The sequence below is a fragment of the Chinchilla lanigera genome, unplaced genomic scaffold (genome assembly GCF_000276665.1).
Source record: "Chinchilla lanigera isolate Chin_1 unplaced genomic scaffold, ChiLan1.0 scaffold00018, whole genome shotgun sequence".
NCBI classification, from domain to species: domain Eukaryota; kingdom Metazoa; phylum Chordata; class Mammalia; order Rodentia; family Chinchillidae; genus Chinchilla; species Chinchilla lanigera.
Genome location: NW_004955419.1, coordinates 771206 through 783896, shown reverse-complemented (window position 1 = coordinate 783896; position 12691 = coordinate 771206). Strand labels below are relative to the sequence as shown.

At 51.6% G+C, this 12691-nt stretch overlaps 1 protein-coding gene across 2 annotated transcripts in view; it reads right to left on the bottom strand.

Annotated features, from left to right (window-relative positions):
- Positions 1-12176, bottom strand: part of St6galnac6 (ST6 (alpha-N-acetyl-neuraminyl-2,3-beta-galactosyl-1,3)-N-acetylgalactosaminide alpha-2,6-sialyltransferase 6) — a gene marked incomplete at its 5' end in the record, with an annotated part of 21036 nt that extends 8860 nt beyond the window's left edge. Inside the window, 5 exon segments of one of the 2 annotated variants that reach the window (XM_005382400.2) lie at positions 212-319; positions 3518-3924; positions 6159-6335; positions 10727-10817; positions 12122-12176. In XM_005382400.2, coding sequence (XP_005382457.2) covers positions 212-319; positions 3518-3924; positions 6159-6335; positions 10727-10817; positions 12122-12176 — 838 coding nt within the window. 2 annotated transcript variants of the gene reach the window in all.
- Between the last annotated feature and the right edge of the window lie 515 nt (positions 12177-12691).

Here is a 12691-nt window from a genome sequence, read left to right as displayed (position 1 = left end):
AATCGAACTCACGACCTTGCGCTTGCCAAGCAGGCGCTGTGCCACTGAGCTATATCCCCAGCCCCTATAATTATTATTATAATAAAGAAACTCTGGCTGAGCTTGGAGCAATCTGAGGATCCTCCACGTCTGCACAGCAGTTGCAACTCCACAAAACTGAGACCCTCAAATCTCGCCACCTACCCCTGAGCATTTTCCCCGGAGCGCTCACCTGCAGTAGTCAGGGGGGACCATGCCATAGACGTGCACGTGGTCACACAGCTCCACCGCGATCACCATGGTAAACCAGCCTGTGCTCAACCACGAATGGGACTTTTCCCTGTAGGCAGAGAGGGGTCACCATGAAGGGACAAATGGGCAGGGATGGGAGCAGCCAGGGAGGAATGGTCAACCCACATGGAGTTCCCAGAAACTTCCCACCCGCCCATGGTGGCACCAGCACATTCCCACAGGAGTTGTGGAAGCTGGCAGGCTGGTGGCAGGCTCGTTGGGCGGAGATGAGGGCCATAGAGCAACAGCCTTTGAGGGAATGATTGGGACCCAGGCATGCCGGGAATAAACTCCTGGGGACACTGGTCACAGCTGGACGGGCTGGGAGTGACAGAGACCACAGAGCATGCTAAAAGCAGCTGTACCTACACTAAGAGCAAACTCCTAAGGGGACACTCTTCAGAGAAGGTCATGCTGGGGTGGCCACAGCTGGAAGAGGCAGGAGACAGTGACGAGTCCTCCTCTAAGGCAGCCACCAGCTCTATGTGGTCACTGAGTACTTGACATGTGGCTACAAAGGGCCAAATATACACCAGAGGTCTTGGGCAATATGAAAAAGAAATATAAGCGGTGTCATTGATAATTTGATTATTTGGTAAACAAACTGCTTTACATAGATTTGGTGGAAGGTGGTTCACTAAAAAGATTTATTTCAAAAAGAAAAATCTCCAGCAAGACTGACAGAGAAAAAGAAAGAACACAAATTACCAATATCAGAAATAAGGGAGGAAATCACCACATACCTAGTAGATATTAAAAGGATAATAAGAAAATTCCACAAACAACCACATACACAAATTTGAGTTTGGCCAGGTGTGGTGGCACACACCTGTAATCCCAGCACTGGGGAGGCTGAGGCAGGGGGATCATTGCGAGTTTGAGACCAGTCTGGGCTACAAAGTGAGCTCAAGGCCAGTCTGAACTGCAGAGCAAGACCCTGCCTCAAAAAGACAAAAAAAAAAAAAAGACAACTTAGATGAAATGGGTCAATCCTCTAAAAGCCACAAACTACCCAAGATAAAATAGTAATCTGAATATCCTATAACTATCAAAGAAATTGGAAGCTGGGCATGGCAGCACACACCTGTTACCTCAGCACTCAGGAGACTGAGGCAGGAGGATTGCAGAGAGTGCAAGGTCAGCCTGGGCTACATAGTGAGACCCTGTCTCAAAAAACAAAAAGATAAAAAAGAAACTATATTTGTAGTTAAAAAACCCTCTGGGGCCTGGGAGTGTACCTTAGCGTGCTTGAGACCCTGAATTCAACTTTCAGCACCAAAAATACAAAACAAAACCTTTGAAAAGGAACTCTCTGGGCCCTGGCAGTTTCACTAGCAAACACCAACAAACATGTAAAGAGAAATAACACTAATTCTATAGAATCTCTTCCAGAAAATAGAAGAAAGAACTAACTCATTGTCTGAGGCCAGCATGAACCTGATATCAACACCAGGCAAAAACAGTACAAGAAGAAAAATGAACCATAAAGCCAGGCATGGTGGTGCACGCCTGTAATCCCAGCACTCCAGAGGCTGAGGCAGGAGGATCATGGTGAGTTCAAGACCAGCCTGGGCTACAGAGTGAACTCAAGGCCAGCCAGAACTGCATAGCAAGACCCTGTCTCAAAAAAATAAAACAAAAGAAGAACCAAAACCCCCTAGAAGAGCTGAGGGTGTAGCTCAGTGATAGAGCACCTGCCAAAGATGCAGAAGGCCAGGATTCCATACCAGTATCACAAAAACAAAACCCTTTGGACCAATGTATGTCTTACGAACACATACAAACATCTCCACAAAATATTAACAAATTATATCCAGCAATATACGCCACCAGCAAGTGAAGTTTATTCCAGAAATGCAATGCTGATTCAATATTCAAAAATCAATCAATATAATGCACTTATCAGTAATCTTAAGAAAAACTACATTGATTGTATCAATTGATACAGAAAAACAATTATAAAATTTAATACCCACTAGAGGTAAAAAGTCTTAGCAAACTAGTAAGAGACCTTCCTCATAAGACCTGATAAGCAGCAGTTACCAAAAACCCTACAGGTAATATCAGACTCAATGATGAAAAACTGAAATTGAAAAAGAACACTCTTTAAAAGGAAAAACTGAAAATTTTTCCCTAAGACTAGGACAAGACGAGGGGCCCACTGTCATCACTTGGAATATAATCAACATTGTATTGGAAATACTAGCCAGTGCAATAAGGCAAGAAAAAAGGTAACAGAGGCACAGATTAAAAAGGAAAACATAAAACTGTACTTATTTGCATAGAACATAATTATAGAAAATCCCAAAGAATCTACAAAAGTCTGCTAGAACAAATAAGTGAGCTTAGCAGTTACAAGGTCAACACACAAACACCAGTTGTATTTCTATATACTGGCAATGAACAGTTGAAAAACCTCCAACATTTTTTAAAATATCCTTTAAGTGGCTCCAAAATTTTTAAGTATTTAGGTACAAATGTAACAAAGTACACACTGCAGCTATATATTGAATACAGTGGGTTAAATAAAATATATTAAAGTTAAATATACCTGGTTTGGCTTCTTTCTTTTTCCTTGCTCTTTTTTTTTTTTTTTTTAACTTTTTAAATGTGGCTACTGTGAATTTTTAAATTACCTATGTGGGTCATGTTATATTTATATTGGGGGATGATAGTCGGGTGTGGTGGCACACGCCTGTAATCCCAACACTCGGGAGGCTGAGGCAGGTGGATCATCGCAAGTTCAAGGCCAGCTTAGGCTACAAAGTGAGCTCAAGGCCAGCCTGAACTGCATAGCGAGACCCTGTCTCAAAAAGACAAAGAAAAAAAAAATTATTGGAGGATGATAATCTAGGTTTTCTAGGGAGAGTAGTCAGAAAAGAGAATGCTGAGAATGAGGAATCCGGAGAACAGACGTGCGGAACAGTGTGTGTTTAAAGCAAGGCATGCTGGGAATGGCCTTGACCTTGGGAGCTCTCCTAGAAAGCCGCTAGGCGCAGCTATGTAACCTTAGAGCAGAGCATGCTGGGACACTTTCCCCTCAGACCGAGGCATGCAGGGAGGAAACGGCTGGGGAGATGAGGCCATGCAGAGCACGTAGGAGGTGACTGTGTTAACAGCAGGACCCGGGAACTCTCCTAGGAAACCTGCCCAGGAGGAGGCAAGAGCCACACGCTTGGAGCAGCGCATGCCGGGAGCAATGGGCCTGTGGGCGGGCCGTGCCGAGTGCGCAGGCGCGAGTTGGTACCTGTCTTTGCCCGTCTCACCCCGGAAGAGGTCGTCAAACTGCTGCATGCGGGCGGGAGAGACGGCGTAGGCCTCCATGTTGGGGAACACCAGCCCTGCCCGCTGGATGACGCGCACCAGGCTGCCCTGCGGCTTCTGCATCTTGTTCGGGGGGCCCCAGAAGATGAACACGGTTTCGGGCGTGCGGTTGACAAACTCCTGGGGCTTGCGCAGCACCCGGAACACGCTGGAGTGGGCCACCACGCGGAAGGTGGTTCTGTTGCCCACGTCGGCCGAGTAGCCCGTGGTGGGCGCGTCGTTCATGCGGATGGTGCACTCGGCCTGCTCGATTTCAGGGCCCAGTCTGGTGCCCAGCAAGTGGCTGGAGCTGGTGACGATCACACACTGGTGGCACCGGGAGGGCAGTGTCTGGGGGGAGGAGGACAAATGGACACGGTCACAGCCACTCTTCGCAGAGTCCTGCGCCCTGTACAACCAGGAGCCTCAGATCCATACGCCCATCGTAAAGGTGAGAAACCACGGCTACTCGTCCCACGTTCTGCAAATATTTACTATAAGCCAATTAATGGCCAAATACTGGGGGCAGAGAAATGAACAAGGGACACCCAGCTTCTGCCCTCAGGAGTCATATTGATGTGCTAGGCAGAGTGGTACACGCCTGTGACCGGAAGCTGAAGCAAGGGGATCACCAGGAATTCCAGGCCGGGCTGCGCTATATAGTGGGTTCAAGGCCAGCGGAGGGCCCGGGATCTAGCTCAGCGACACACGCGCCTGTCTGGCAAGCGCAAGGTCCTGAGTTCGATTCCCAGTACCAAAAAAAAAAAAAAAAAATTAAAAAAGCATGAGGTCCCAAGTTCGATTCCCAGTACAAAAAAACCCAAAAAACAAAAAGGCCAACAGAAACTCAGATTGTGTCTCAAAATGCCAAAAAAGAGCTGGGATGTAGCTCAATGCAGAAACCTTGGACTCAGTCCCCAGTACCATTTAAAACAGTAGAATCTTCAGCTGGGGAGCTGGACAGTGAACACAAGTAATACACGCTAGGAAAAAAAAATACAGCAGGGTCAGGTGATCCAAAGCAACAGGCACAGGAACACAGGCCTCTTTAGAAAGCTCATGAGGGAGGCCTCTCTGAGTGGAGGCTGGAAGGATGAGAAGCAGCCAGCTCCAGGAAAGCATGCAGGGAAGGAGGAACTGGAAGCACAAAGACTGAGGTAGGAATAAAGGTGGAGCTGAGAACCAGAGGCCAGGGGCTGGGGATATAGTTCAGTGGTACAAATGCGGGCCTGGCAAGCGTGAGGTCATGAGTTCGATTCCTGGTACAAAAAAAAAAAAAAAAAAAAAAAAGAACCAGAGGCCAGCAGCTGTGATAGGGCAGTTAATAGAAAGAACAAACAGCAGGCTGGGGATTTAGCTCAGTGGCAGAGTGCCTGCCTGTCAAGCACAAGGTCGTGAGTTTGATTCCTGGTACTGGAAGAAAAACCAAAACCAAAAAAAAAAAAAAAAAACAAAACGAACAAGCAGGGCGTGGTGGCACATGCCTATAATCCAAGCACTTGAGAGGCTGAGGCAGGAAGATTACCTAGAGTTCAAGGCCAACCTGAGTTACATAGTGAGTTCAGGACTAGCTTAAACTATATAGCAAGACCGTGTCTCAAAAAACAAAAAACCAACAACAAAAAACCAACAAAAAAACCACACCAAAACAAACAAAAAATACAATAGGAAGAATAGAGCCAGGGCTCTCACTGGATGTGCAAAAGCCCTGGGAAAGTTTAAGGCAGATCAGTGAAGGAGGAGAGAGGCACTGCAGGTTGAACTCCAGAAATACAGCCCGAAAGTCCTGACTTGGATAAGCAAACAGCAGTGCCCAGGAATGACCTGACTAGTAAGTGAACTATCAGGGAGCCATGAATGACTTTTGAGCAAACTACCCCTTGGCAGGGGTTGGGGAAGTCCTCCAGCTCCTCCTCTCCAGTGCTGTGTGGCCTTGGATGAGTGGCTTCCCCTCGCTGAGCCTCCGTTACCCCATCTCCTCACAGCAGGTGATAATGCTGGCCTCACAGGATTCGCCTGAGGATTACGGCAATCAGGAAGCAGTCACCTGCTCCAGGGCAGCCAGCATCACTGCTTTGGAGCTGTCCAGCACCCTAGTGTCCTGTTCCCAAGCCCCTGTGGACTCCCTAGAGATCCGTGGAGGCCAGGGACACAAGTCCAGGGGGTTCTGACTTCGGAGATGGTAGAACATTAGTACTGAGGTGGGGACCTGGAAAGCCGGAGGACCAGAGAGGGCAGAGCGCTTATCTAAGGTCACAGCGAGCAAGAGGCTGAATTTATTGGAGGCCTTGACTCCTGGGGTTCACTCTTTGCTTTTGTTGTTTTGTTTTGTTTTGTTTGAGACAGGGTTTCATTCTGTAGTACAGGCTGTCCTTGAACTCATGATGGAGCCCAGGCTGGCCTCAAACTCATGGCGATCCTCCTGCCTCGGCTTTCCGAGTGCTGGGATTACAGGTGTAATCCCTTTCCTTTTGAAAGGAGGGTGTAGAGGAAAGAGGAGGAGGAAGAGGAGGAAGCAGTGCCAGTGGGCAATGGGGTGGGTCAGTCACCAGGAGCCCCCAGGATCCCCCGGGGCATCTGCCTACCTTGTTGCCCAGAATGGGGGTGAAGCCATCCGCGAGGCTCCACTTCTTGAAGTTGGGCCGGTGCGTGCGGCCCCGCAGGGAGCCGTAATGGAAGACCTCGTTGGCGCTGTTGGAGCTGTAGAGGATGAGGATGGTGATGAGGGCAAGGAGGATCACGAACACTGCCGACCGCTGCTCCTGCAGAGAGGACAGGCCATGAGGGCCTGGCACCCGCCAGGCTCGGTGCCCCCCCCCAATGCCGTCACCCACCACGCCCAAAACCCCTTGCTCCACACTCTGTGCCAGCCCCCCCATTGCAGCAGCAGCTCTGAGGACTGGGCCTGGGCCAGCCTTGCACCCCAGATCCCAGGGGTGAATTCCAGCCCTCAGGAGGCTGAGGCAGGAGAATCAATGCAAGTTCAAGACCAGCCTGGGCTACATAGTGAATTCAAGACCAGCCTGAATGATATAGTGAGACACTGTCTCAAAAAACCAAAACCCAGAAAACTGCAACAACAAAGGAGGTTCCAGGGAGTGACTGCCCAACAGGATTGGATGCATGCGTCAGGATTCCCTCCAGCTACAGCTACAAAGATGCCCAGAGACACTTGAGATGTCTAGGTGAGGGGCCAGGTCTTCCCCAAGCAGTAATTCTTGGTAAGATGTCAACATACAGTTGGTTCTCTGCACCTGCCAATTCCTTTTTTTTTTTTTTTTTTTTTTGGCACTGCTAAGGACTGAGCCCACTGCCCTACATCACCATCCATTTTTATTTTTTTATTTTCAGACAGGGTCTCACTAAGTTTTCCAGGTTGGCCTTGAACTTGCAATCCTCCTGCCTCAGCCTCCCAGAGTGCTGGGATTATAGGCCATACCTGTAGATTCTGCATTCACGATTCAAACAACCACGGGGCAATAAGGTAGACACAACCTATAATGATCATTCTACTGAACATGCAAAGACTGCATGATCCCCTAGATAATACAGTGAGCAACTATTTGCATAGCATCTACCTTGTATTAGATATATAAAAAACCTAGAAGCTGGGTGTTGTGGCACATACCTGTAATCCCAGCTACTCAGGGGCCGAGGCAGGAGATTTCAAGTTTGAGCCCACCCTGGGCAACTTAGTGAGTCTCTGTCTCAAAATTAAAAATAAAAAGAGCTGGGGATGTAGCTCAGTGGCAGAGTGCTTGTCTAGTGTGTAAACACTTGGTTCAATCTCAGTATCACACAAAGGAAAGAAAAAAGAGAGTGGTAAAGAAAGAGGAGAAAATAATCTGGAGGTGACAATCCCCTGCAGGTACCAAGGGAGGACTACACTCTCTCAGCTCCAAGTTCATCTAGCCTGCTCTGTAAAAGTCAATCTGGGCCCTTTAAACGTTTGCCCTGGCCGGGCAGTTGCGTATTCAGATTTGTCGGTCGGTAGAGGGCGCTAAAGACACAGCGCAGGAATAAAGGCCTTCGGGTCTGGGTTGCAGCCGGCTTGCTCCGAGGTCCTGCAGTGCCCAGGGCTTCTCCTGCGCTGACTAGTAGCGCTCACAGCCTCCAGCTCCTGCTGCGATCACAGCATCCCGCACTCCTGCTCCTGCAGCACTCAACTGCTGAGGACCAGCTTGATGTACAGCAGGCAGTAAGTCATATTAATAAATCGGCACAAAAATAAATTCAGTCTGTCCTAGGCCTATCTGACTTGTGGTAAGACCCCCGGCTGGCTTAGGGACAGATTAATCTCTAAGCCAAGGACCAGAAGCGAGGCTAGCAAACCATCTGTGAAGTTCTAGTTCCCCAAAGCGAGGGGACACGGCAGCTGAGGACTTTGGTGCAAATTCTACCTAGTTCAGCAGTCACAGCAGACAATCAGGTTACTAGTTAACCCCAACCTGCTCCTGTGTGCTGCTCCAAAAATGCACTGTTAACTGCCAGGCGTGGTGGCGCATGCCTATAATCCCAGCACTAGGGAGGCTGAGGCAGGAGGATCGTTGCGAGTTCAAGACCAGCCTGGGCTACAAAGTGAGCTCAAGGCCAGCCTGAACTGCATAGCAAGACCCTGTCTCAAAAAAGACCAAAAAAAAAAAAACCAAAAAAACCAAAAATGCACAGTTCCTCAATTCTTGAACCTTGTCCGTGTCAGCCGTTCACCCCCACCACTTCCTGTGGCCCACCAGCACCCCCCACAATCAAGCGGTACACTTAATAAAAGCCAGAGACACCATGCCTCAGGGTCCTAGCCCATCAATGGGCATTGACCATCCTGGTGGCCTTGTAATTACAGCGTGTATATTTTGTCTGTGTTTTATACCATCATCAGACCTCTGAACAGGAGATGGGTGGTCCAAGGCCAGGGCCCCAATACTCAACTGCCTATAGCACCCAGGGGCCAGCAGCTTCCCCTCCCCAGGGCCCTTGACATGGGAGCCAGTGGGATGTCACCGTGCTTTTAGGTGGGGGCATTCCTTCTACCTGCTGTCCTGTAGGACGCTCCTTGACTCACAACCTGGGTACACCTGAAATACCCTACGTGGAGAGTGCATTTATTTCCTATGTCTAGCTGCCCAAACCCTCTTCTTTTTTTTTTTTTAGTACCAGGAGTCAAACTCAGGATCTCATGTTTGCCAGGCAGGCGCTGTGCCACTGAGCTAAATGCCCAGCCCCCAAGCCTCCTTGCTTAGCAACGGGCTCAGTGTAAGGTAGGATGGTTTCTTCCGCGATTGTGGGAGATTTCAGCCACTATCACTGCCGCCAGCGACAAGACTTCAGGTGCAGAGTATGGTGTCCATGGAATGCAAATCACCTTTTCACCATCCAGAGTCCAAAGTGTATTGGCGCACACCTGTAACCCCAGCACTGCGGGAGCCAGAGCAAGAGGGTCGCAAGCTTGAGCAGGGACTTAGGCAGACACTGTCTCAATATGAGAAGAAAAATAAAATAAAAAGGGCTGGGAATACAGCTCAGTGAAAACGCTCTGGGTTCAATCACCAATACCACAAAATAATAATAGTGGTAATAGTAATATAAATAAAAGAAAACTGAAAGTCCTAGGTCAGGCCGCTGACCAGGAACTCCAAGGTTTGGGTGGTACGATGTCATTGGGACAGGACCAAATAGACTGTCTTGCTGAAACTGTTCTCTCAAACAGGAGATGTTTAGATTTAGTCTCTCTACAAGGAGTTTGTGATGTCCTAGGAAAAAACTGCTGTTTCTATGCTAATAAATTTGGAATAGTCCAAGAAGGTCTGAGACAATTACAAGGGCCATTAGATAACCGGGCCAAACAGCAAAATCAGAAGCAGGGATGGTTCCAAGGTCTACCTGACTTGAGGTCATGGCTAGGGCACCTTTTGGGGTCCCTGACAGCCCTTATGTTAATTTTCCTGCTAGGGCCCTGACTGACTAATTAGACTACTCACTTTGTTTCAGAACAGATCAACAGCATAAGTTTCCAAATTGGCCCTAAGAGGGCTGGGGATATAGCTCAGCAGCATAAGCGCTTGCCTGGCAAGCCTGAGGTCATGAGTTCGATTCCTGGTACCAAAAAAAACCAAATTGGCCCTAAGAGCTACTCCTTCTTTATACAGCTTTACACAGAAGCAACACTGAAAAAGATTTTTCTGAGTAACAACAAGAGGGGGAAACACGAAGGAAAAACTGTTCTTTAAAAACCTTTGTTCTTGCCAGGCATGGTGGCACACACCTGTAATCCCAGCCCTTGGGAGGCTGAGGCAGAAGGATCTTTGTGAGTTCGAGGCCAGCCTGTGCTACAAAGTGAGCTCAAGGTCAGCCTGAACTGTATAGCGAGATCCTGTCTAAAAAAAAAAAAACCCCACCAAAAACACTGTTCTCTTTGAAGCACGCCTAGCTTCATGGCTCTTTAATTACTTTCTTGACAATGTGACCATGAGTGTGTAACTGAACACACACGATGCCTGACTAACTGACGGTCATTAATCTAGCCCTGTAATGGATGGTCTCACCCTGCTAGCTAATCAAAGGAACTGCCAGGCTGGCCCGTCCCTCCTGTGTGACCCCTGCCGATGCCTCATATAGAAATGCTGGCTCGCAGACACTTGCTGCCTGGCTTTTGCTGGAAGTTATTCCACCCAGAACCACCGGCGTAAAGTAAGGCTGTTCACTGCCTCCTGACTTTCCTCAGGTGTCGTTTTTTCCTGGACTCGGTTTTGCAGAAACAGTACAACCTCCCCCTCCCTCACCCCCAGACCTCACAGTTGGCCGGGGCTCTAATGGATTCCACGGATGGGGCATGCAGGGCCAGGCACATAGGAGGTGCTCAGGAAGGCGCAAATGAGTGACTGAATGACTGAGGACACTGACTTCTTGGGGTGACTTGCTCGTTGTGTCATCTTTGACTCTTAGCACCCCACCCCACATCCCGCATACACTGCAGCCAAGCCTCGGGTGACAGTGGACACCCTGGCTGAGAGGGAGAGGTAGGACCCACTCAGTGGCCAAAGCAAGGCTCAAGCTTGGGCCCTTGTGGCCCCTCAGGGGAAACAGAGGCACGGCGGCCGCCACATGCAGGTCCCAAGGGGCCCTTCCCAGAGGGGAGTGAGGGAGGCAGGGCACTTACTTTGCTGCTGCTCATCTCTCGGCGGCGTCTGCTGAGCGGCAGGGGCCAGCGTCCTGCAGGTGGCCCAGGGGGCAGGGATGCGGGGTCACACCTGCAAGCCACCAGAAAGGGTTATGGCCTGGTGCCTTCCTGTGGGTCCAGTGAGTCAAAGGCTCTCGATCTGCGCCCTGGCATCTCTTCTGCCCACCCAGAACTTTAAGGCGCAGGGTTCTACCCACTTTACAGATAGAGCCGCAGAGCCCCAGAGAGGAAGGAACCTGCCTGAGCCGGGTGAGGGCACCCACCCAGGTGATGGGACCCAGCAGGCTGGGCCCTCATGCATGCCCTGCTGTAAACCTTTGGCCCTGTGGCCACAGGATCAAGCGGCGTTCACCAGAGGTTCCCAAACTCCTCTGCTGTGCTCCCCCTTCCAGGTTACACCGTCTGTCTGGAATGCCCTCCCTCCAGTACCTGCCTGGCTCCCCTTCATCCTCGGAGCCTGGGCTGGGCCAGGAACCTCCGGGGTCCTTTCTCCCCTCAGGCCGGAGCCTTCTACGGGCAGCGCCCCTCACTGACCCTCCCCTGGGTCCCCAGGGCCAGGAGGCTGAGCGAATCTATCCCTCTAGTAAGACCGCAGGGTCCAGGGCACGGCCCAGGGTCTGAGAGGCAGCCCTGGGTCCCGGCTCACCCTTCTCGGCACCTTCTTCCTGCCCCAAGGCCCACCTCTTGGGACCCAGCCCTTCCCGACGTTCTGTCCCCACCTGTAACCAGCTCGCTTCTGGCAGGCATAGGCCAGAGGGCAGAATGGGACAGTGTACACTTACAGAAACTGGGGCGGGGACTGCCGGCCTGCTGGGGCGGCTCGCCCTGGCCACTGTCTCTTTCCCCTGACCCAGCGGCTGTTTACTCCTACACTGTCACCAGGAATAGGGAAAAACCTCGGCCAGACACACACACACACACACACACACACACACACACACACACACACACACCGCCCGATTGGTCAGGCCTGGCCCCGCCCCGCCCCCTCCCACTCCCGCAGGCGCCCCCCCTCCGGGCTTCGGGTTTCCCCGGGCCGGGCCCTCACCCCCAGTCAGGGAGACCCCGGGCTCCTATCCGGCCCGACTCACAGATCGGGAAACTCAGGCTCACCAGAACCCGGGGGCGGCTAGACCTGGCACTTACAGGCCGTTAGAGCACAGACAGGAGTGCACAGTCCGAGGGCGGCCCCGCGCCCTCGCTCCAAATACCTCGAGTCTGGATCCCGGCCCGCCCCCCACTTTCCCACCTGTGCCTGAGCAGGGCCCTCGGCCGGCCGGGCCCACCGTCCCCCTGGTCACAATCCCGCTCTGGGAAAGCCATGGTCGGTACGGCATGTCGGGTCCCACTGCGAACCCCGGTTCCACCACTTACTGGCTGGGGGGCCTCGAGCAAGCCATGTGACCTCTCTGAGCCTCAGTTTCCTCATCTGCGAAACGGGAACAATAAGAGGAAGTAACTCTGGGGGTCGCGGAAGGATTCGAGCAGAAGCGGCTGAGGGTGCCCGGGCCGGGAAGTGCTCCACCGTGCCAGCGGCGCCCCTTCCTGTGGACACTCTGTGCAGACCCAGCGGCTTCCTCGATTATGAACCCCAATCCTGCGACGTTCCCACTCTGGACCCCCACTCTACGACCTCCTCCACTCTGAACCCCAAACCTGCGGCTCCTTCCTAACTGGAGGTAGTGGCTGAGCCACGCCAAGCGTCGCCCACTCGCCGAGTCCCCTGGCGACGCCCCACGGCCGCCCTGACCCCCATTTCACAGAGGAGGAGACTGAGGTTCAGGGAGGCCCGCGCCTGGCAGGCGGGGGGAGCCTGTGACGGGCTTGTTAAGGGGCGGGGCCTCACGGGGCCCCTTCAGGGGACCCGGAGAGACCCCAGGGACAGGGTGCAGGTGCAGGCAGCTCAGGCCAGGGGGCCCAGCCGGCGCGGACGTGCCGGGGCTG